The following is a 22,758-nucleotide window of genomic DNA, read 5'->3' on the forward strand; positions in this document are numbered from 1 at the left end:
TCACAGATGGGCACCCGCAGGAATCGCTCTCCTCAGATTCCACGGAGGGAGAATCTGAGAAGAGCGATCTACAGCTCACCCGTTCCCAGATGCACGGTGCTTGGAGAGATCGGTCACAAGGCCGATCTCTCCAATCAGAGCTGGGGGCGGGTGCAGTAAAGCTCACCGAGCTCCAGCCAATGGCCAGTGCTGCAGCTGCACTGACCATAGCTGGATTTCAATGCTTTAGCCATTTTCAATGGCTGAAACATTACACTGGCTGTGATTGGCTGAGCGGCGTTCGTCAGCCAATCACAGCCTTCGTAGGTCCGGGAAGGAGACACCTGAGGTCAGGTACAAGTCCTCTCCTTCCCGAATCTACAGTTTTTGAAAACCGATCGCGGTTACCGTGACTCCGGGGCCGCGATTTCGCCATGACGGATCTATCAGTCATGGGTCTTTAAGTACCAGGGCACCATGACGGATCCGTCAAAGGTCGTGAAGGGGTTAAACAGCTCAGTAAGTGACACGTCACTGGAATCAATGAAAAAAGGAAAAATGCCAGCTTACCAAGTTGATTCAATATATAGGCTGCTATTCCATATAGGCGCTCAGCATCGGATAAATGGCAGGAGCTCTTGCCAGCAATTGATATAAATCCATGGCAATGATAAAGGTTTAGCCGAAATGCGTCTTGCCGTGTGCTTTACAGCAGTAATTTTTTCATCTCTGCCTGTATTTGTACTATGCTGCTATGGAAAACGATTTTTAATCTACGTTTGAAATAAAGAAAAAGATTTTTTATTCATTACAAGCCTGGCTCGCTGGATACATCCTTCCTTTATATCACTGGAATCAGGCGCTCTGTATCTACAGTAAGCTTCTGTCAGATGGGGGGGGGGAGAAAAACCTGGTGACAGATTCCCTATACGGGCACCGTTTCGGTATGTGCTGCAGAAGACCAGATGAGAGGGAAGTCTTGGGAGACGCAGGACGATGTGTTCCTAAGAACGATGACATTTTAAAAGAGTCTTTTACTCCCAAAATGACAATTCATCTGCAGACACATTTATACAGGAGACATCGCCCGGGCATATACAGTTTTAACTTAATATTTTATTTTATATATGCAGACGTTCTGTCCCCCCTGGTGCGGCCGATGTCTTGGTGCAGCGGTGCACTCCTTTGGTAAGAGTCAGTGCTGTATAAAATGACTTAGTATTTCTGCACTTGTCCTGATACTGGAGGAGCAGAGTAGCACTTAGTATCAGTGTGGGTGCGCACACAATGTGACTGCAGTGTCAGTGTGGGTGCGCACACAATGTGACTCCAGTGTCAGTGTGGGTGCGCACACAATGTAACTGCAGTGTCGGTGTGGGTGCGCACACAATGTGACTGCAGTGTCAGTGTAGGTTTGCACACAATGTGACTGCAGTGTCAGTGTGGGTGTGACTGCAGTGTCAGTGTGGGTGCGCATGCAATGTGCTCCTCCTGTGTTGGGTGCACACTTGCACTGACGCTTGGAGTGTGCTGCGGTGCTCCTCCTGTGTTGGGTGCACACCTGCACTGGTGCTTGGAGTGTGCCGCTGTGCTCCACCAGTGTTGGGTGCAGTGCAGACAGACAGGAGATCTGATGTTATGGTGCTCACTCTTACCAATGGATCACTATCAATCAAGACAAAGGCCTGGCTATTATTTTCCTATATTCGGTGGTATCGGTGCACCCAGGCTTAGGTCGTGCCGAGGGTGTGCAGAAATGTCCTCATTTTCATATTAAATAAATGTGGCTTTTCCAGTAAATAGTAAAGGGAACCTGTCACCGTTTTTCGATATTAACCTGCCCCCATTGTCTTGTTAGTGGTGCAGTGTAAGTGATGCATATTTTCTGACTAACAAGACAATTGAGCAGTTTAATATTAAAAAAAGGACGTGACCGGGTCCTTTTAAGCTGAATCTATATGGGGGGGATTATTTCTCTACGGACCACGTCCCACATATAAATATTTCTGCAGTATAGGTGTCATTTGGGGTGACCGATTCCCTTGTGGTGAGCTTAAAAATAATCTCACCTGACGTATGAAAGTTTTGTTCGTGCATCGGGTGATTGACACTGTTTAGATAAGTCCGTTTCCCCATCGTTGGCTGCAGTATTAACGCTGCTTTAAAGGGGTTTTCTCACATTGGAAACTTATCCCCTTTCCTCTGGATGGGGAATAACTTTCCAATCGCTGGGTGGGTCCAACCACTGTGGCCCCCAGTGTTTCCGAGAGCCAGAACAGAGGTCGATCATCCGCACTACGGCTTCATTCTTTCATTCTTAATGGGAGTGCTGAGCGCAGCGCTCTGCTGATCTTTGGCGTTAGAATGAATGGAGCAGAGGTGGGGATGATCCATCTCCACTACATTCAGAAGAGCCCCGGATCATACCATTGCCGTGGCCCCCAACAGTCGGACCCCCACAGATCAGAAAGTTATTCCCTTATCACATAGAGGGATACGTTGAAGTTTGAGAAATCTGCTATAAAGAATATCTAAAGTTTTGGGATATTTTTTTTGTTTTAGGCCCCTTCTGAGTAGACTGCTTAGAAGACCACAGTTCAGGAGACAGAAGAGTGTGCAGACAGAATGGATGCCAAGAGTAATATTTCATAGTCCTGTCTCCTGAGGTGTGCACTTAGAGGTCTTTTCAGCAATTGGTGGGGGTCTCAAGTACGACCCCATGATGCCCCTTCTCCCTACTGAGCCTACCTCAGCCCCTACTAATCTCTTCAGAACTAATGGACCTAAACATATAAGATATCTTCCAAAAGTTAAGTCTACTGCCTGCGACTAATCAGTATTATGATTCCTATGCGGTCCACAGTCTGATGATGGCTGGTAACAATTACCAGCATCTCCTTACCATTGTTAAGGACATACTGGGAGTTGTATGTTAATGCAATACATATATGTATATGGGTCTAACCTGACACTTCACTTGATTGTACCAAGTTTGGCAATGTAGTTATGTACTGACGGTGGTTTTGGCGATGTATTATTTGTATTTAGGGTGGTTTTGGTGATGTATTACTATACTAACGGTGGTTTGGTGATGTATGCTTGTATTTAGTCTGGTTTTAGTGATGTATTACTGTACTGATGGTGGTTCTGGTGATAGTCATGAGGATGATGTAATCTTTACCTTATCAGTCTTGATCCTAAAACATAAGGCAGTGTGCTGGACTAAAAATACAGCTATCTGCATGTCTGTCAGCCGAATAAGTAAGAGACTAAAGCTCCCATACACTATAGTCTGATCTTTCTGCCGACAGCCATCTCGGCTCTCCCATATACAGGAGCACTCATTCTGCCAAGTGTTTGTGTTCTCTATTAGAGCCGCTGCTAGACATCTCCGGCAGCAGCTTATCATTTAGTGGATAATAGGATCTACACTCCCTAATCTGACATACTGGATCCTTATTCCCCCCGACAATCATGAGGTAGAGCCCCCATTCACATTGGACTGTAAGCAGAACCTGTTTATATTGGTGGGCTTAAACAACATTAGGTTAATGTGTATGGAGGTTATAACTACTATCTGAAGGCTCTTGACACTCTCAGTGTTTTTGCATACGTCTTGTAGATGTCTGTGAACCCCCTGAGTTATTCAGACAGAAGACACATCAGGACAGTCAACATTTTATCCTGAAGCATATATAATTTTTTTTTTCTGTTGTTGCTTTTTGGTTGTTTTTCCAACATCGTTTAGCTACTGGATTTTACTTGATTTAATAATAAACTAGCAAATGGCATCCAAGCAGCAGCCACCAGTATAATGGTCCGGTCACTTTTAGCCGCTTCATGTCTGAGGAAACCTGACAAACTTAAAAAAAACTCCAAAGACTGAACATATGGACAGCAAGTCGTTTTTACACTGCAGTGTAAGTTCATTTATTTTAGAATTCATAGTTTGGGTTTTTGGGAGGGTTACAGGGCGGATCTCTCTGAAAACAAAATGTTGTGTACACATACCCTTAAAGGGGTGGTTCACCCATTTTTTTTATTTTCCCAATGAGTGTCACTTACCATTGTATGCATCTTCTCCATTGGCTTGTATTTCCAGTTCTGGCACTGAGCGGCGCTATCCTGCACGCTCAGTGCCTGTCACATGACCCCCTGGAGCTGTGGCCGCCAGCATCCTCTGACGTCCCGGCATTTCCGGGCTCTCAAACTAGACGGGTACGTCAGAGGATGCCGGCGCCACTCACACTGATTGACTGGGCTGTGGGCGGTGACTACCGCATGTCACAGCCCAGCATCGAGGGGAGTGGAGCGGTGAAGGCAGAGCGCGCGCTTACCATCCGTCAGCTGTGGGAGGTATGGGCTCCAGTGTGGAGTACAGGGGGGTTTCCTCCACTGAAATCCCCCCTGTCACGCAAGTATGTGATCACACTGTCCACCCGCCCACTGTGCTCAGCTGTCAGGAGAGCGGGCGGTGTCGGCAGTGTGATCATATACTCCCACCAGCAGCACAGGTGACCGGACGCTGCATGGGACCAATCTGTTCCACTCTGTCACCTGCACAACAAGTCCCAGAGTGGAGACAGTAAGTTACATGTAGCATCCGGTCACCTGCACAAGTCCCAGAGTGGAGACAGTGACATGCTCTGCTCTGACACATAGTGTGCTGCATGTCACTATCTGTCTCCACTCTGGGACTTGTTGTGCAGGTGAGAGTGTATACAGTTGGTGCTATGCAGCAGAAGTCACAGAGTGGGGCAGTTAGTGACATGTATCATCCGGTCACCTGCACAACAAGTCCCAGAGTGGAGACAGTGACATGCTCTGCTCTGACACAGTGTGCTGCATGTCACTATCTGTCTCCACTCTGGGACTTGTTGTGCAGGTGACCAGATGATACATGTCACTAACTGCCCCACTCTGTGACTTGTTCAGGTGAGAGTGTATACAGTTGGAACAATGCAGCAGAAGTCACAGAGTGGAGCAAGTTAGTGACATGTATCATCCGGTCACCTGCACAACAAGTCCCAGAGTGGATACAGTGACATGCAGCACACTATGTGTCAGAGCAGAGCATGTCACCAACTTGCTCTGCTCTGTCACCTGCGGTGCTGCATGTCACCAACTAAGGCTATGTGCGCACAGTGCGTTTTTCGCGGCGTTTTTGCGCGTTTTTGGGTGCGTTTTTGGCCTCAAAACTGCAGGACTTTGCTTCCCCAGCAAAGTCTATGAGTTTTCATTTTTGCTGTCCGCACACATCTGTTTTTTTTACCTGCGTTTTTGAGTTAAAAAAAAAAAATGGACATGTCAGTTCTTTCCTGCGTTTTTCTGCGTTTTCCCCCCATGCAATGCATTGGAAAAACGCAGCAAAACGCAGAGATCAAAAACGCAGCAAAACGCAGCCAAAACCACACGCGTTTTTTGATGCGTTTTTTCGACGCAGGTGCGTTTTTGTGCGTTTTTAGCGGCCAAAAACGCACAAAAACGCAGCGTCAAAAAGACGCAGTGTGCGAACCTAGCCTAAGGGTAAGTTCACACAGTGCGTTTTTCGTGGCGTTTTTGCGCGTTTTTCGGGTGCGTTTTTGCTCAGAAAACTGCATGACTTTGCTTCCCCAGCAAAGTCTATGAGTTTTCATTTTTGCTGTCTGCACACAGCATTTTTTTCAGCTGCGTTTTTGTGGTGCCCACAAAAACGCAGCATGTCAATTATTTTTGTGTTTTTTCACTGCGTTTTACACCCATTGAGTTGAATGAGATGTTCAAAAACGCAATGAAAAACACAATTTGCAAATATAGCTGCGTTTTAGTGCGTTTCTATAACTAAAAAACACAGCTATATACGTAAGGGGTGGGTAGTAAAGTGACGTGTACAGGAAGAGGATTCCTTCTGTCATTAAACACAGAAGCGTGAATCCTCCCGGTACCGTCAAGGCCGCTTCCATCTCCTGTCCGGTGCCATGTCAGCTCCCGTGCGGTGCAATGTAGGGGCAGGAGATGGAGGCAGCTGCTAAATCAAAAGTGAACAATAGAAAAAAAAAATGTCATACTCACCTGTCTGCAGCCTCCCAGTACCATGTCCGCTCCCAGCTCCTCTCCCAGGACCGCCGCTCCAGCTGTGTGCAGACTCTCCGGGCATGTCCGATGCCTGCAGGACCTGGCGCTGATCACCTGATGCGGTCACCTGACGCATCAGCTGATCGTAGTCTCGCGGTGACGTCATCTTTTTAGCGCCCGGCTGGCTATCAGCTGATGCCGTCAGAAGACTTCATCAACTGATTACCGGCAGCGATCTGACGGGATCAGACTCCAGTCCGATCGCTCCAGGAGCTGTCGGTAATCAGGACATAAGTGATTATTTTTTTTTTCACTGATGCATCAGCTGATTGTATGGCTTTTATACAATCAGCTGCTGTGTCGTGTGATTCATATCCTTTAACCTGACATCATCTGATCGCTTTGCCTTCCAGCAAACCGATCAGATGATATTGGATCCGGATTGGACGGCGCGGGACCCTTGACCCAGGATTACTGCGGAGGGGGGTTCTTTATTTCAATAAAGATGGAGTCACTAATTGTGTTGTGTTTTATTTCTAATAAAAATATTTTTGTGTTTTGTGTTTTTTTTAATCTTTACTAGAAATTCATGGTGGCCATGTCTAATATTGGCGTGACCCCATGAATTTTGGGCTTAGGGCCAGCTTATAATTTACAGCTAGCCCTTACCCCATTATTACCCAGCGAGCCACCAGTCACCAGGGCAGCTGGAAGAGTTGGATACAGCGCCAGAAGATGGCGCTTCTATGAAAGCGCCATTTTCTGGGGTGGCTGCGGACTGCAATTCGCAGAGGGGGTGCCCAGAAAGCTTGGGCACCCTGCACTGCGGATTCCAATCCCCAGCTGCCTAGTTGTACCTGGCTGGACTCAAAAATTCGGCGAAGCCCACGTCTTCTTTTTTTTTTTTTTTAATTATTTCATAAAATTCATGAAATAAAAAAAAGGGCTTCTCTATATTTTTGGTTCCCAGCTGGGTACAATTAGGCAGCTGGGGGTTGGGGGCAGCCTCTAGCTGCCTGCTGTACCTGGCTAGCATACACAAATATGGCAAAGCCCACGTCATTTTTTTAAAAACGTTTTCAGGCAAAAACCTTTATAATAAAAAAAAAAAATGCTTCCCTGGATTTCTATTGCCAGTGAAAGTAACACCAAGCAGCGGGGGTTAGCAGCCAGTAGCTGCTTGGGTTACCCTTAGCAATAGAAAATGCAGCGGGAACCCACAAACAATGTGATTTTTTTTTTTTTTTTAGTGAATTTTTTTAAAAAAAATCGACATGGGCTTTGCCCATCGAGCACCAGAGCATTTTACTGCTCAATTCATCCCAAGTAATCAGATGACTCCAGTGTCGGACGATTACTTGTTCTGTGACCCCCTGCATCCATTGCAGCGTGTACGGGCTGTGAGGTCAGCGGAGTTCAGTCCAGCACTGGAGTCACCTGATCTGAACTCAGCTGAACTCCAGCCTGCACACACTGCGATGGATGCAGGGGGACACAGAACAAGTAAGGTCTAAGCCACACGGCGAGAAAAACAGTGCGAGTGGAGTGCGATAAAACACCGCATTCCACTCGGACCAATATTAGCCTGTGTGTCAGCGCACATGAGTGATTATTTTCTCCGCCCTAATTGGACCGAGAAAACAATCGCAGCATGCTACAACTGTAATGCAAGACTCTCTCTTTTACCCATTCAAGTGTATGTGGTGAGAGAAAAATCGCACTGCACTTGCAGTACATCGGTGGACTACGGAGGAGAGAGGGAGAGAAATCCCTCCCACCCCTCCTCAGTGCTGGCCCACTCCTCAAGTGGCGGACCGCCCCCCGCAGCTGAGGTCTGCTCGCACAGTCAGACCTCAGTCGCAGGGACACACGCATGACACTCAGCTCTGCTGTACTGAGCGTGAGCCGAGTGTAATGCGAGGGGATCGCAGTAATCCCTGTGTGGCCCCAGCCTGATCGGCCGACACTTGAGTCAGCTGATCTGAACTCAGCTGAACTCCTGTACACACAGGCCGCACACACAGCCCGCACACGGTCACATGTGATCGGCAGCAGGCAGCGACTGCTGTTAAGGCTACATTCACATGACCGTTCCGTTTTTGCGGGCCACAAAAAACGGTCCTTTTGTTTCACGGATGCATCCTAGTGGCATCCGTGTGACATCTGCGTGCCTTCCGGGTTTTTTTGCGGACCGCAAAAAACGGAAGCAGCAAGAAAGATAAATAGATGAGTAGATATAGAGATGGATAGATAGATATAGAGACAGAGGGATAGAGGGATGAATGAATGAATGAATGAATGAATAGAGGGCTGGATAGATAGATAGATAGAGATAGATAGATAAGAAAGACATATATAATGTCCTACCCCCCTGCATATTCTAAGCTGGCACGCTTTTGTGACTGTCATGTGGCACTACGGTGCTTAGTCTTGTATTTAGCCAAAAAATAAATAAAATAAAATGACATGCGGTCCCCCTATCTTTGTAGCCAGCTAGGGTAAAGCAAATGGCTGCAGCCTGCAAACCACAGCTGGCAGCTTCACTTTGGCTGGCAATCCAAAACAGAGGCCCCCCCACACTGTTATTTTAAATTAACTAAATAATTTAAAAAACAAAAAACACGGGGTCCCCCGAAATTGGATCACCAGCCAAGGTAAAGCGGACAGCTGTGGTCTGGTATTCTCAGACTAGGGAGGTTCACAGTTATTGGACACTCCCCAGCCTAAAAATAGCAGGCTGCAGCCGCCCCAGAAGTAGCGCATCCATTAGATGTGCCAGTCCTGGTGCTTCGCGCCAGCTCATCCCGCTGCCCTGGTGCGGTGGCAAACGGGGTAATATATGGGGTTAATACCAGATGTGTAATGTCACCTGGCATCAAGCCCTGGAGTTAGTGATGTCAGGCGTGTATCAGATACCCGACATCACCAACCCAGGCAGTAATTAAAAAAAAAAAAAAAAAAATAGACAACAAACACATTTTTATTTGAAAAAACACTCCCCAACACATTTCCTCTTTCACCAATTTATTAGAAAGATAAACAAATCCAGGTCTGGTGTAATACAAGGGGGTCCCACGATGATCCATACCATAGTCAATGTCCCAGTCAATGAAGAACAGAATGTTCCCTATTTGCTGGGAGAGCCGTGCAGTGACCTGAGCTAACATCAATAGGTCAGCCCAGGTCACTGCAGGGTATGATGAGTGCTGCTATCAGGAGGTTAGCGAAGTATATTACCTGCGATGATCGCTGAACTCCTGACAGCAGCGCTGTCACCGAGTTCAATGACCGCCGCCTTCACAAACAAAGTATCGTGAGCGGCCCGTGACGTTACCACTAGTCACAGTCTCGGATCGACAGCGAGAGGTGATGTGACAAGCGGCGGGCATAGAAGGCAGTGACGACCGCTGACGTCAGGAGGGCAGGACTTCATCACGGTATGTAATGAACTAACTAACCTCCTGACGGTAGTGCTTGTCATCCCCGCGGCTGCTGACACTGCAGTGCGGGCCGCTGCCGACACTGCTGAGCGGGCAGCCGCGGGGCTGGGGCTGGAGCGGGACACTGACTGCACGGGCACCCAACGGAAGTCACATGGAAGTGCTTCCGTGTTGCTTCCGGGAATTTTGCGGACCCATTGACTTGTATTGAGTCACGGTTCGTTATTACGGAACAGAATAGGACATGTTCCATAATAACGGAGCGGACATACGGCATCCGATGTGGTTTTTTTTGTAGGATCGGATGCACATGGAAGTGCTAACGTGTACCATCCGATCCTACACAAAAGACATTGAAAAGATGGTCCTGTCTGTGGGGACGCAAAAAAACAGGAACTGACCAGGACAAACGGAACGGTCATGTGAATGAGCCCACCTGCAGCCATTGCAGCGTGTACGGGCTGTGAGATCAGGAGTCAGCTGACTCCAGCGCCGGCCGATAAATTCTGTGTCCCGCTGCAGAAGGATCCGGTAAAATAACGGTCATATGCGGTTTGCGGATGATACGGACGACACACAGACTAGGCAAGAGGGAAAAAACCAATCATCACCCCGTCACTTTTTTTTCCCCAATTATTTTTTTCACATGTTGCGCCGGCTAATAATCATAATTTCTGTACACACACACACTCACGCACAAACACTCACAAAAACACACACACACACTTTCTTCCCCTGGTTGTGTGCAGAGCTGGCAGCTTCGGATGTCTCTGTGTGATTTCTCTCATCCACACAGGGAAGAGGCAGGGAGGAGGCTTTGGGTGGAGAGCTGAGGGGGGTGTGTTAGATAAGCTAGACACCGCCCTAGAGCCACAAAGAATTCTGGAACTTGTAGGAACTGAACACAGGAAGTCAGAAAAGAGATTAACCCCATCAGAGCTGGAGCCAGCAATGAGCATGTGCTGCTAGTGCACAATAAAACCTAATTTTGCTGAAAAAACATAATAGATGTGTTGAGGGGCACATATTAGCAAGATTTATCAGAAAAAAAAATCAGTTTTGGTAACTAGACTTCTTTAAACTGACTGATCAGAAGGGGGCGCCACCACTGACAGTGCCTAGGGCAGCAAGAACTCCAAATACGGCCCTGCTGACAGGGCACACCTGCGAAGTGAAAAACATTTCCAGTGACTACCTCTTGAAGTTCATCAAGAGAATGCCAAGAGTGTGCAAAGCAGTAATCAAAGCAAAGGGTGGCTACTTTGAAGAACCTAAAATATAAGACATATCTTCAGTTGCTTCACACATTTTTGTGTGTTAATTCATAGTTTTGATGCCTTCAATGTGAATCTACAATTTTCAGAGTCATGAAAATAAAGAAAACTCTTTGAATGAGAAGGTGTGTCCAAACCTTTGCTCTGTACTGTATATAATATATATATAATATATACAGTACAGAGCAAAAGTTTGGTCACACCTCATTCAAAGAGTTTTCTTTATTTTCATGACTCTGAAAATTGTAGATTCACATTGTGTGTATATATATATATAAAACATTTTTTTCTTTTTTTTTTATTTGTATACATTTTTTTAAAAATTGCAAAAACCCACTTGTATGCATTTGTATCTATCTGCATAGAGGAGCAATGCCTATTTGCTTTCTGAAGTGATGAATGATTCAACAAGAAACAAACTGTCTATAATCGTTGGCATACCATACCCTCAGTAGAAATCTACGTTTCATTTATGGTATGTGTTTCTGTACTTGTCAGCAAACTAATGTATAGCTTAGAAAATGTGACGTCAATAGCAGCTTTTTTCTTATTTTTCCAAATCAGAAAGTGACATTGAAATGACCTATTTTAGCCATGGCCACTAGATGGCAATAACGTAACACACAAATATCACACGTCTTATATCTAACTGAATTAACCGTTCTCTATGGTGCTTTTCCCTCACATACATAAAGCACATACACAAATAATTCTATGGGTGCTTTTGTTCCAAAGCTTTGTTACTTAAGCTGCATGTTGCAGCTACATGTAGTTAAAAAAAGCCTTATTATAATGAGTGGTTGATGAAAACAGAAAAATACTGCTTTCAGAATATAAGCTGCCAAGACACTAAAAGGTCTGAGAATAGATGGGACAGAGGCAATTAGTGACGGGCTCCATCATTCTTGGATGTTCACTTAGCCTTATTGTCACAGAGGCTATGTTTCACCATACGGCAGAAGAAATATATGTGGTTGTAATTGAAAGTGTTTGTCCAACACTAAGTATGGATTGACTAAAAATAATAAACGGAGGCACACTGACTTCCTAGCATCCCCCATAGATCCAGCGCAAGTCTTTCTCGAATTCTCCGCTAATAACGAGAGAAAAAGAGGGCGCTCCTGCTACCTGAGGAAGGGGGAGGATGTGTTCCCGAAACGCATTGTGGGCATAACAATCTTGTTTAATAGCTAGCTTAGGAAGTGGGATCTACCCCCTATAATTGGCTGCAGTGGTCAGGTGACTAGAAGATTGCGTCACTGAATGTTTCTCTGATGACGTGCTCTTCTTCACTATGGGCACAATTATTCAGCAATTGAGTATTTTGACCATATCATGATTTTTATTCAGATTTTCCAACTCCAAGCTGGATAAACTAGAATGCTTATTGGATGAAACAGATCAGGTGATGTGTATTTGTATAATGGGGGAGGGTGTAGGCAGCTTGTTTTCCTCAGGAAAAATGGGCCAGAAAAGAAATTTAACTGACTCTGAAAACTCAAAAACTGTTACAAGTCTAAAGGCTGCTTTAAACGCAGCGACATCGCTAGTGATGTCGCTCGTGAAAGCACTTACCCCGTCGTTTGTGCGTCACGGGCAAATCGCTGCCCGTGGCATACAAAATTGCTAGTACCCATCATACGTACTTACCTTCCTAGCGACGTCGCTGTGGCCGGCAAACAGCCTCTTTTCTAAGGGGGCGGTTCGTGCGGCGTCACACGGCAGGCGTCCAATAGAAGCGGAGAGAAGCCGCATGAAAGTCACGCCCACCTCGTTGCCAGAGAATGCAGGTATAGTGTTGTTCGTCGTTTCTGGGGTGTCACACGTAGCGATGTGTGCTGCCTCAGGAACGACGAACAACCTGCGTCCAGCACCAGCAACGATTTTTTGAAAATGAACGATGTGTTAACGATCAACGATTAGGTGAGTATTTTTGATCGTTAACACTCGCTCATAGGTGTCACACGCAACGACGTCGCTAACAACGCCGGATGTGTGTCACAAATTCCGTGACCCCGACGACATATCGTTAGAGATATCGTTGCGTGTAAAGCCCCCTTTACAGTGGGATGGAGACTTATTGAAATTGCTAAGATATTGGTGTGTGATAAATGAACCAAACGTTTTGTATAAAATAATAGTCAACTGGGTAACAAAAAAAACTGTGTTGATAAAAAAAAAAAAAAAAAAAAAGAAGAAGGAGGTACATTAACTGTGAAAGATTTGAGAAGAATGAAACATGAATCCACCAGGAACCCATTATCCTCCAATGTTCTCATATTCCAGAGCTGTAACTTCCCTAGAGGGCCCAGAAGTACAAGGTGTTCAATGCTTGAAGACATTGCCGAGGTTAGGGAGGCTGAACCTGAACCACCACTCACTGAACAAGACACACAAGTTGTAATGTCAAGACAGAGCCAAGAAATATGTGAAGACAGAGTTTTTTTTTTAAAGTTTTATGCTCTGACGAAATGAGAGTATCGACGGACCAGATCGTCGCTGGATCATTAATGGTCACAGACCTCCCCACCAACTCAGATGCCAGCAAGGTGAAATTCTTAAAGATGAGCTAGTTGGACCTTTTCGGGTTCAAGGAGGACTCAAAGCCAAAGACCAAATCTACTGCCAGTTTTTAGAAGAGACTTTATTCAAGCAGTGCTACAGAAAGAAGTCTGCATTTTTCAAGAACACCATAATTTTTACACACGACCATAGTCCATTACATGGCTCAAAACCTGCACTGCTTGGCTGCCAGCAAATGCCTTAAAGATGAAGGAATAAAGGCATGGCCCCTCCTCACCTAAACTAAACCCTGTTGAACTTTTGGGCCCTTCTTAAATTTGAAATTTACTGTGAAGGAAAATAGTACACCTCTCTGAATAGTGTCTGGGAGGCAGTGGTTGATGCTGCCCAAAAAAGCTGATTGTCAACAGACTAAGAAGCTGACAAACTCCATGAATGGAACGGTTATAGCTGTGATTGAAAAGAGGGAGGTGGGGGGGGGCGATATTGGTCTCTGATATATTTTTTTTAAATGTCAGAAATATATTTTTGCACATTTTGAGTTGTATGGATAATACTCTCATTTTATCAGATGAAAATAAACAATTGAGAAGGAAAATTTTCATTTTCTATTTAGTTTCATATCAATTCTTCATAGATATCCAATAACCTTGCATACATAGTTATTCTCCTAAGAAAGACAAAACCTCACTTTTACTTTCTTAATATTCAGGTTTCAGATTTATTAACCTTATGGATTCTCTGATAGTACTATAGTTGGTCAACAATAAAATTGATCATCAGATATACAAATTGCCTAACAATTGTGCAAACAGTTTAGTCATCTGACCACTACAGGCTACAGCAGAGATGGAACTTCCGAAATGGGCAGACAATATTTCTGGAGTCAGAGAAGACTTTCAGAGTGGCATGTGTGGGTTCGCAAGAGTGCCGGAAGAGAAGTATGGATATATGCATTTTTAATCAATACATGCCTTAAAAATAAATATTAGACTGTCGGAAAAATCCTTTTGGCATATGGTCAAGAGATGTGAATGAGATGTAATGCCAGAGAGCTTGAAGGAGAACGTAAAACTGATGCAAGAAAATTTCAAGAGACTGTTTGAAAGTGTTTTAGTTTTTGGTTTGTTTTTTTTTTACACCCAACAGTAAGGGCTTCTCTCCAGTTATAGTCTATGATCACTTTTCAAGAACGGTATAAAAATGAAAGCTGAGCTCTACTGGGTTGGGATGAGTAAAACGGACAGTTTTATACAATAATCTCCTGAGCTCCCTCTAGTGGTGGCTGCAGGCAACTAAACATTCAGCATTTTAAAGGGGTTGTCCATAACTGACAATCGCTTCTCAATCCATATGTTTGCCCTTTTTAAAATAATAAAACTTATACTCACCTCCAAGTCCTTCCTGGTTATCCTGTACAGTCTGTATAGTAGACAATAGCAATTTCATAGTTTACCAAGGACTGCATTTGAAAGAAGTAAAAAATAAATAAATAATAATAATAATAATAATAATAATAATACATTATAGACTTAACACCGGTGACAAGTTCCTTAAAAGGGTAGGCCACTAATTTGACAAACCCATTCTCAATCTGTATGTTTCCCCTTATTAAAATAATAAAACCTATACTCAGATCTTCCAGTGATGCCGGCATGGTCTCTCCCAAGGTGTGATGTTACGCGGTCTCAGCGGCCAGTCAGCCCCTTTGCTTTCAGACAAATCACTTACGTCTGAAGGAAGTGAGCGCTGCTGCTCTTTTTTCCTCCGGATGTATGTGATATGGAGAGACCGTGCCAACACTGCTGGAACAGCACCGGAGGGGAGTATAAGTTTAATTATTTCAAAAAAGAGAAACATATAGATTGAGAAGGGGTTTGTGAGATTAGTGGACAAACCCTTAAAGCAAACTGTCACCAGGTTTAAAGTCTATCATGTATTATTATTTATTACTAGCTGTAGTACCCAGGCGTTGCCCGGGATAGTAACTTTCTCCCGGTCTGTCTCTATCCAGGTCTGTCTCTATCCAGGTCTGTCTCTATCCAGGTCTGTCTCTATCCAGGTCTGTCTCTATCCAGGTCTGTCTCTATCCAGGTCTGTCTCTATCCAGGTCTGTCTCTATCCAGGTCTGTCTCTATCCAGGTCTGTCTCTATCCAGGTCTGTCTCTATCCAGGTCTGTCTCTATCCAGGTCTGTCTCTATCCAGGTCTGTCTCTATCCAGGTCTGTCTCTATCCAGGTCTGTCTCTATCCAGGTCTGTCTCTATCCAGGTCTGTCTCTATCCAGGTCTGTCTCTATCCAGGTCTGTCTCTATCCAGGTCTGTCTCTATCCAGGTCTGTCTCTATCCAGGTCTGTCTCTATCCAGGTCTGTCTCTATCCAGGTCTGTCTCTATCCAGGTCTGTCTCTATCCAGGTCTGTCTCTATCCAGGTCTGTCTCTATCCAGGTCTGTCTCTATCCAGGTCTGTCTCTATCCAGGTCTGTCTCTATCCAGGTCTGTCTCTATCCAGGTCTGTCTCTATCCAGGTCTGTCTCTATCCAGGTCTGTCTCTATCCAGGTCTGTCTCTATCCAGGTCTGTCTCTATCCAGGTCTGTCTCTATCCAGGTCTGTCTCTATCCAGGTCTGTCTCTATCCAGGTCTGTCTCTATCCAGGTCTGTCTCTATCCAGGTCTGTCTCTATCCAGGTCTGTCTCTATCCAGGTCTGTCTCTATCCAGGTCTGTCTCTACCCAGGTCTGTCTCTACCCAGGTCTGTCTCTACCCAGGTCTGTCTCTACCCAGGTCTGTCTCTACCCAGGTCTGTCTCTACCCAGGTCTGTCTCTACCCAGGTCTGTCTCTACCCAGGTCTGTCTCTACCCAGGTCTGTCTCTACCCAGGTCTGTCTCTACCCAGGTCTGTCTCTACCCAGGTCTGTCTCTACCCAGGTCTGTCTCTATCCAGGTCTGTCTCTATCCAGGTCTGTCTCTATCCAGGTCTGTCTCTATCCAGGTCTGTCTCTATCCAGGTCTGTCTCTATCCAGGTCTGTCTCTATCCAGGTCTGTCTCTATCCAGGTCTGTCTCTATCCAGGTCTGTCTCTATCCAGGTCTGTCTCTATCCAGGTCTGTCTCTATCCAGGTCTGTCTCTATCCAGGTCTGTCTCTATCCAGGTCTGTCTCTATCCAGGTCTGTCTCTATCCAGGTCTGTCTCTATCCAGGTCTGTCTCTATCCAGGTCTGTCTCTATCCAGGTCTGTCTCTATCCAGGTCTGTCTCTATCCAGGTCTGTCTCTATCCAGGTCTGTCTCTATCCAGGTCTGTCTCTATCCAGGTCTGTCTCTATCCAGGTCTGTCTCTATCCAGGTCTGTCTCTATCCAGGTCTGTCTCTATCCAGGTCTGTCTCTATCCAGGTCTGTCTCTATCCAGGTCTGTCTCTATCCAGGTCTGTCTCTACCCAGGTCTGTCTCTACCCAGGTCTGTCTCTATCCAGGTCTGTCTCTATCCAGGTCTGTCTCTATCCAGGTCTGTCTCTACCCAGGTCTGTCTCTATCCAGGTCTGTCTCTATCCAGGTCTGTCTCTATCCAGGTCTGTCTCCTTCCCCATCTGTCTCTATCCAGGTCTGTCTCCTTCCCCGTCTGTCTCCTTCCCCGTCTGTCTCCTTCCCCGTCTGTCTCCTTCCCCGTCTGTCTCCTTCCCCGTCTGTCTCCTTCCCCGTCTGTCTCCTTCCCCGTCTGTCTCCTTCCCCGTCTGTCTCCTTCCCCGTCTGTCTCCTTCCCCGTCTGTCTCCTTCCCCGTCTGTCTCCTTCCCCGTCTGTCTCCTTCCCCGTCTGTCTCCTTCCCCGTCTGTCTCCTTCCCCGTCTGTCTCCTTCCCCGTCTGTCTCCTTCCCCGTCTGTCTCCTTCCCCGTCTGTCTCCTTCCCCGTCTGTCTCCTTCCCCGTCTGTCTCCTTCCCCGTCTGTTTTTGTCTGTCTCTGTCTCTTTCCTCATATGTCTCTTTCCAGGTCTGTTTCTTTCCCCATCTTTTTATTTCCCAGTCTGTCTCTTTGACCATCTGTCTCTGTCTGTCTTTTTCAGTCTGTCTCTCTCTGTGTTCCTTTCTCTCTCTCTGTTCCTTTCTCTCTCTATCCATCTCCCCACCGACATCATATTACCTCACACATAAGCTTCTTATACTAACAATGTCTTTTGTTCCTATAGCAACCAATCACAGCTGCTATTAAAACCAGTAGTTCCAGGCTCCATTTAATTTAATGTAGGCATGTTTTGTGGAGAGTAACTGTAAAGCGCGGGGTTAAATTTTCCTGTCAAAACATAGTCTACGACGTTCCCTGGGTCACATGAGGCGTCTGTGTAAAAAGTTTGTGATTGTAAATGCGACGGTGCGGATTCATTTAGTGGACATACACACACACACACACACACACACACACACACACATATTGAGCTTTATATATTAGATTATTTTTTCTTTTTTACTTTTTTCAAATGCAGCCCTTGGTTAACTATGAAATTGCTGGAGTCTACTGCACAGACTGAACGGGGTAACCAGGAAATAAAATGGAATAACACTCAGTTTAGAGGGTGACAGGGAAAGGGAAGGAAATATTTTGACAGAGAATTATATTAAAAATATTCTTATTCTTCATGAATACGAGGCATACAAACAAATATTCACAACAATCCCTTTATGGCTATAGTTATACAAGAGTTTTAGAGTTCTGTGTAGAAAAAATGTACACTGAAAACTTGAAAGATATTTTATGGTAATTCATTTAAATAAAACAAAACTGAATGTGGCAATCACGTGTTTTTTTAAATATGCAGTCTGTTTACTAGATATATAAAAACATGAAAAAGCAAAATAGAGAACTATAGTGTAAAAAAACCCCCCAAAAAACAGGAAATACATGTCTTCTTACCTTTGAACTGCATCGCTTACAGCACATAAGAACTGACTGTCAAGAACTTCATATGGCTCAGTTCCATGGTAGAGTAGTAAGGCTTCCAGCAATGGGACGACTTCGGGCAAGGTAAGAATAGGAATACATGCAATAGATATTGACCGTACTTGCTCAGCCAAGATTCTATTGAAAAATGAATTAAAAATAATAAATAAGGGATTTATGAAAGCGTAAACTTTTTTATAATCTAAAATCAATATAGTAATGTGGTCCATAGATATAAAAATATGGGATAGATAAGACCAGGATCGGGATGTTATTAAGACTAGCGTCTCCTATACTAGTAAAAAAAAAACTAAAGTTCACTGGAACAAGATGTTCCAAATTTATTGAGAGGCATAGGCCACCAAATGAATATGGTACATCCTTGCCCATCCATGAGCTAGAAAAAAAAATCTACACCTACAAAATGTGTTGAGTGGAGAGAATCCATAGTCTTTTTGGCGAAGCACAGGCCAAATTTCAAACACCTGCAGAAATATATGAAAATCAAATAGTGCGTGACACAGTCATTATAAAAAATTAGGTGCACCATCTTTGACGTCTCTAATTTTATTGCTGATGTATTGTGTTAACACTCATCACTTTGCTCCAGAAAAGCAAACTGCCAAAACTTCTGCTTTTATAACGGTGGTCACACTTGCTTATGAACAATTAATCAAAATTTCAAATAGAAGTGGATTCCCATTGTAATAAGAGGGTCAGCAGTAATGGTTAAACCTGATTTTAAGACGTGTTTCACATCTTCTTCCTCAGATAAATCACACATGTACATAAACAACTTAGGCAGGGTACACATATCCGGCTTTTCGCCAGTTTGACGAATGTGGCTCATGCCAGTACAGTGTACACAGTACACTGGCAGCGCAGCAAGCACCGGTCACATGCTGTCATGTGACCGGAGCATGTGACCAGGAAGTTGCGCCGCTGCCACTGTACTGTATAATACTGTACTGGCATGCACCGCATCCGTCAAACCGGCGAAAAGCCGGATATCTGTACCCGGCCTTAAATATACCCCTTTAACAACACTCTAATAATAGCAATATACATTGCATTAGGTTATTATCATCTTTGAATGTGCTGAAAATGCTATTGCTTCCGACAGAAAGAAGCAACGCTTGTAGCACCATTTTCATGTCTAATTGGATGACACCAAGGTTGCGGTCAGTGTTTACTGTGCATCATATTTAGCATCGAATTATGATTTCCATTTATAACTGCATGTTCGGCACCCATATGCACAGAGCCTTACATTGCATGGAGTATAAAATGTGTGTATATAAGGCATTTACACTCATCATCCGAAGCATTAAAACTAGAAATGAGTGGATTGATTCACGGGACTGTTCCGGTATTCAGGTCAGTGGCACCTGGCAGCTAGATGGGAGGCATGTGAATCTCTTACCCGCCTAAGGCATCCTATGTACAGCATTTGCCAGGCCAGACATTCAGATAGCCCTGGCTAACCAAATCGCAAATCGATCATAGTTACATATAGTTACATAGGTTTAAAAAAGACCTAGGTCCATCTAGGTCAACCTTCCTCCACCAATTATACATTTTGTCCTTTATAACCAACAATGTTGTATGTATTGAGGAAATCATCCAGCCGTTTTTTAAAAGCTGTTATGGTATCTGCCATTACTACCTCTTGTGGTAGGGCATTCCACAGTCTGACTGCTCTTACTGTAAAGAACCCTTTACTATTTAGCTGCCAGAAACGCTTTTCTTCCACTCGCAATGTATGCCCCCTGGTCCTTAGTATTGTCTTTGGAAGGAATAAGAGACGTCTTTTTTCTAAACAAAAAACATATCCAACTTCTTCAACCTCTCATCATATGGGAGGCCTTCCATTCCTTGTAATAATCTAGTCGCCCGCCTTTGTACTGACTCTAACTTCTAAATGTCCTTTTTAAAATGTGGAGCCCAAAACTGGATCCCATATTCCAGATGTGGCCTTACAAGTGATCTACAGAGGGGTAACAATACGTTGGGATCCCGGGATCTAATCTCTCTTTTTATACACCCTAAAATCTTGTTTGGTTTTGCAGCTGCTGCCTGACATTGAATGCTGCTGCTCAGCTTATTTGTAATGAGAATACCCAAGTCTGTACCCAGAATACCCATCTAAAAGCTTATACTGTTAATCAGATATTAACCACTACTATCATGTTCAGGAAAATGATGAAACCAAACTCCTCTATAGGACATAAAGCTACAAAAAAAAATATGTGCTGCAGAATATCTACAAAAAGCTGAATTATATTAAGCTTTCTAAGGCTATGTTCACACACTGCGTTTTTTACCTGCGTTTTGGGTCCGTTTTTGCTGCAGAAATTTCTTGAGAAATTCTTGTAACCTTTCTGCAGACATTCCCCAGCAAAACCTATGTCAAAAAAAATTAGCTGTGCACACACTGCGTTTTTTTCTTAAGAAAATCTACTGAAAGAATTTTCTTAAGAAAAAGAATGAGCATTTCACTTCTTTTCTGCAGCTAACTGCGTTTTTTGCCATAGATAATTGGCACAATAACGCAGGGAGCAACCAGCGGTAAAAACGCATCAAAAACGCACCAAAAACGCACCAAAAACGCACCGAAAACGCGGCAAAAACGCAGGTGCGTTTTTGATGCGTTTTTTAACGCAGGTGCACTAATCCTTCACTCTTAAGAAATTTCTTAAGAAATTTCTTAAGAAAAATCATTTTTCTAGTGTGAACATAGCCTAAAGAAAAAAACATACTTTCAAATGATGAATTACATTTAGAGGAAGAAAGTACCAATGCTACAAGTGTCTATGCCAATACACTGAAACACTGTGGTTAACAGTGGCAAATCACACCGTACAAGATCCATTATATACAATATATTACATATAGCCCCAAAATAACAACTAGAAGAACATAATGCATAAGAATCCAAACTGCAAACAAGTGAGTGATAGCAAAGTATTATTATATATAGCCTAACAAAAAAACAAAGCACAAACTATGGGAGTATATAGATTCCTAAATAGTTTGAAAGTAAGTATTGGGCGTAAGGCCCGTCACATTTCACATTTGTGTCATCAGGAGCTATGGCATAGACTTTAAAGGGAATCAGTCAGCAGGTTTTTGCTACCTCATCTAAGAGCAGCATGATGTAGGCAAAGAGATTCTGAATCTAACGATGTATCACTTAGATTAGTGGCTGCAGCCGTTCTAATGCAGTGAAAAATATTATTTTTAACATGTAGCAGAGCTACGGGAGCTGTTACGAAAAACACCAGGCTTTCAGGGTACATTTCCATAGACAGAAGGTGCTAATTACAAAAGGGGGAAGAGTCAGACTACAGCTCACGCACTCCTCAGACCCACTAATGATAAAGCTAAGGGGCTTTAAAAGGGGTTATCCAGCTTATTTTGCCTTTTTTTGTCATTTCACTATTGGGCTACATTGGGGCAGGTAAGTAGATAGCGACTACCTACAAGCACTGCCGTCAGCCCCTATCCCATGCTTCAGAGCGGTCATATGATCGCTCCTGCTGTGATTTTGCTGCTTCCTATGATGTCACATCGCCAGGGGTAGGATCTTGTTGATGGGCATCACAGCCAACGACATGTTGCCGCCCTGCTGGGCGGGTACTGTGCATGCAGTCCCCCGCCCCCCTTCCCCCACACCCTCCAGAAGACTACCACGAAAGGGGTGATTACTACAAGATGATGACCAGGAAATAGGACATTACTACAAGAAAAGGACCAAGAAAGGGGACATTACTACAGAATGAGCAGGATGGGCAAAATACTATATGATTGGCACGTTTATTACAAGATGGACACAAGGATGGGGCACATTATTACATTATGCTGTATGTGCCCATATTGTCCTCTGCTAGAGGTCTGTGCTGGGCAGACTACTGACAGAAAATGAGTGTGCAGGGGGTGGGGCTGGACAGTGAGGCCGGGCGGTGCCAGCTCTGACTGTGAGGTTTGGCATAGGAACATTTCATGTTTGGTTGAGCTGCAGGAAAATAAAGGGATTATTCAAGAGGAACAAAAGTCACAAACAAAAAAAAAAATAATGTAGGGGTGTTTTATATGACACTACAGCACAGATTAGCTTAAACATTTTTTAGAGTTTATGTCGGACAACTCCTTTAACTAACATTGCAAATAAACAAAAGCAGACTTTGAGGTAAGAGATGACTGGCTGTAAACTTCAGATTAACTCTTACAGCATGCTGGCTTTAAATTACATAGCAAAAACATTCTGACAGAGTCCCTATAAATAGTAACTACACTTTTTTTCCATAAATCAATAGTACTAGGCAGGATAAAAAAAGTGTGAATATATCTTTTTAAATATATCTGTTTCTTTCTCAACATAGTCAAGATTTTTTTTTCCTGCACGGATCATTCACTTTCAAACACTGATTAAGGGTATGTGCGCATGTTGCGTTCATAACAGTGCAGAAAAGAACTGTAAACACTGCGTTTGTAAAAAAAAAAATGCATCCAAAAGGCATGCATTTTGGATGCATTTTGCATGCATTTTTTGCAGTGCGGT

General features: G+C 44.2%; 1 protein-coding gene across 4 annotated transcripts in view; it reads right to left on the reverse strand.

Moving 5' to 3' along the window:
* The window catches only part of FANCC (FA complementation group C), a 412,246-nt gene that overhangs the window by 216,141 nt on the left and 173,347 nt on the right, over window positions 1–22,758 (reverse strand). For all 4 annotated transcript variants that reach the window (XM_075318657.1, XM_075318636.1, XM_075318643.1 and 1 more), the window contains exon 7: window positions 18,171–18,335. In XM_075318657.1, coding sequence (XP_075174772.1) covers window positions 18,171–18,335 — 165 coding nt within the window. The remainder of the gene's footprint in view (window positions 1–18,170; window positions 18,336–22,758) is intronic.

This window comes from Anomaloglossus baeobatrachus, chromosome 1 (assembly GCF_048569485.1).
Source record: "Anomaloglossus baeobatrachus isolate aAnoBae1 chromosome 1, aAnoBae1.hap1, whole genome shotgun sequence".
In the NCBI taxonomy this organism is placed as follows: domain Eukaryota; kingdom Metazoa; phylum Chordata; class Amphibia; order Anura; family Aromobatidae; genus Anomaloglossus; species Anomaloglossus baeobatrachus.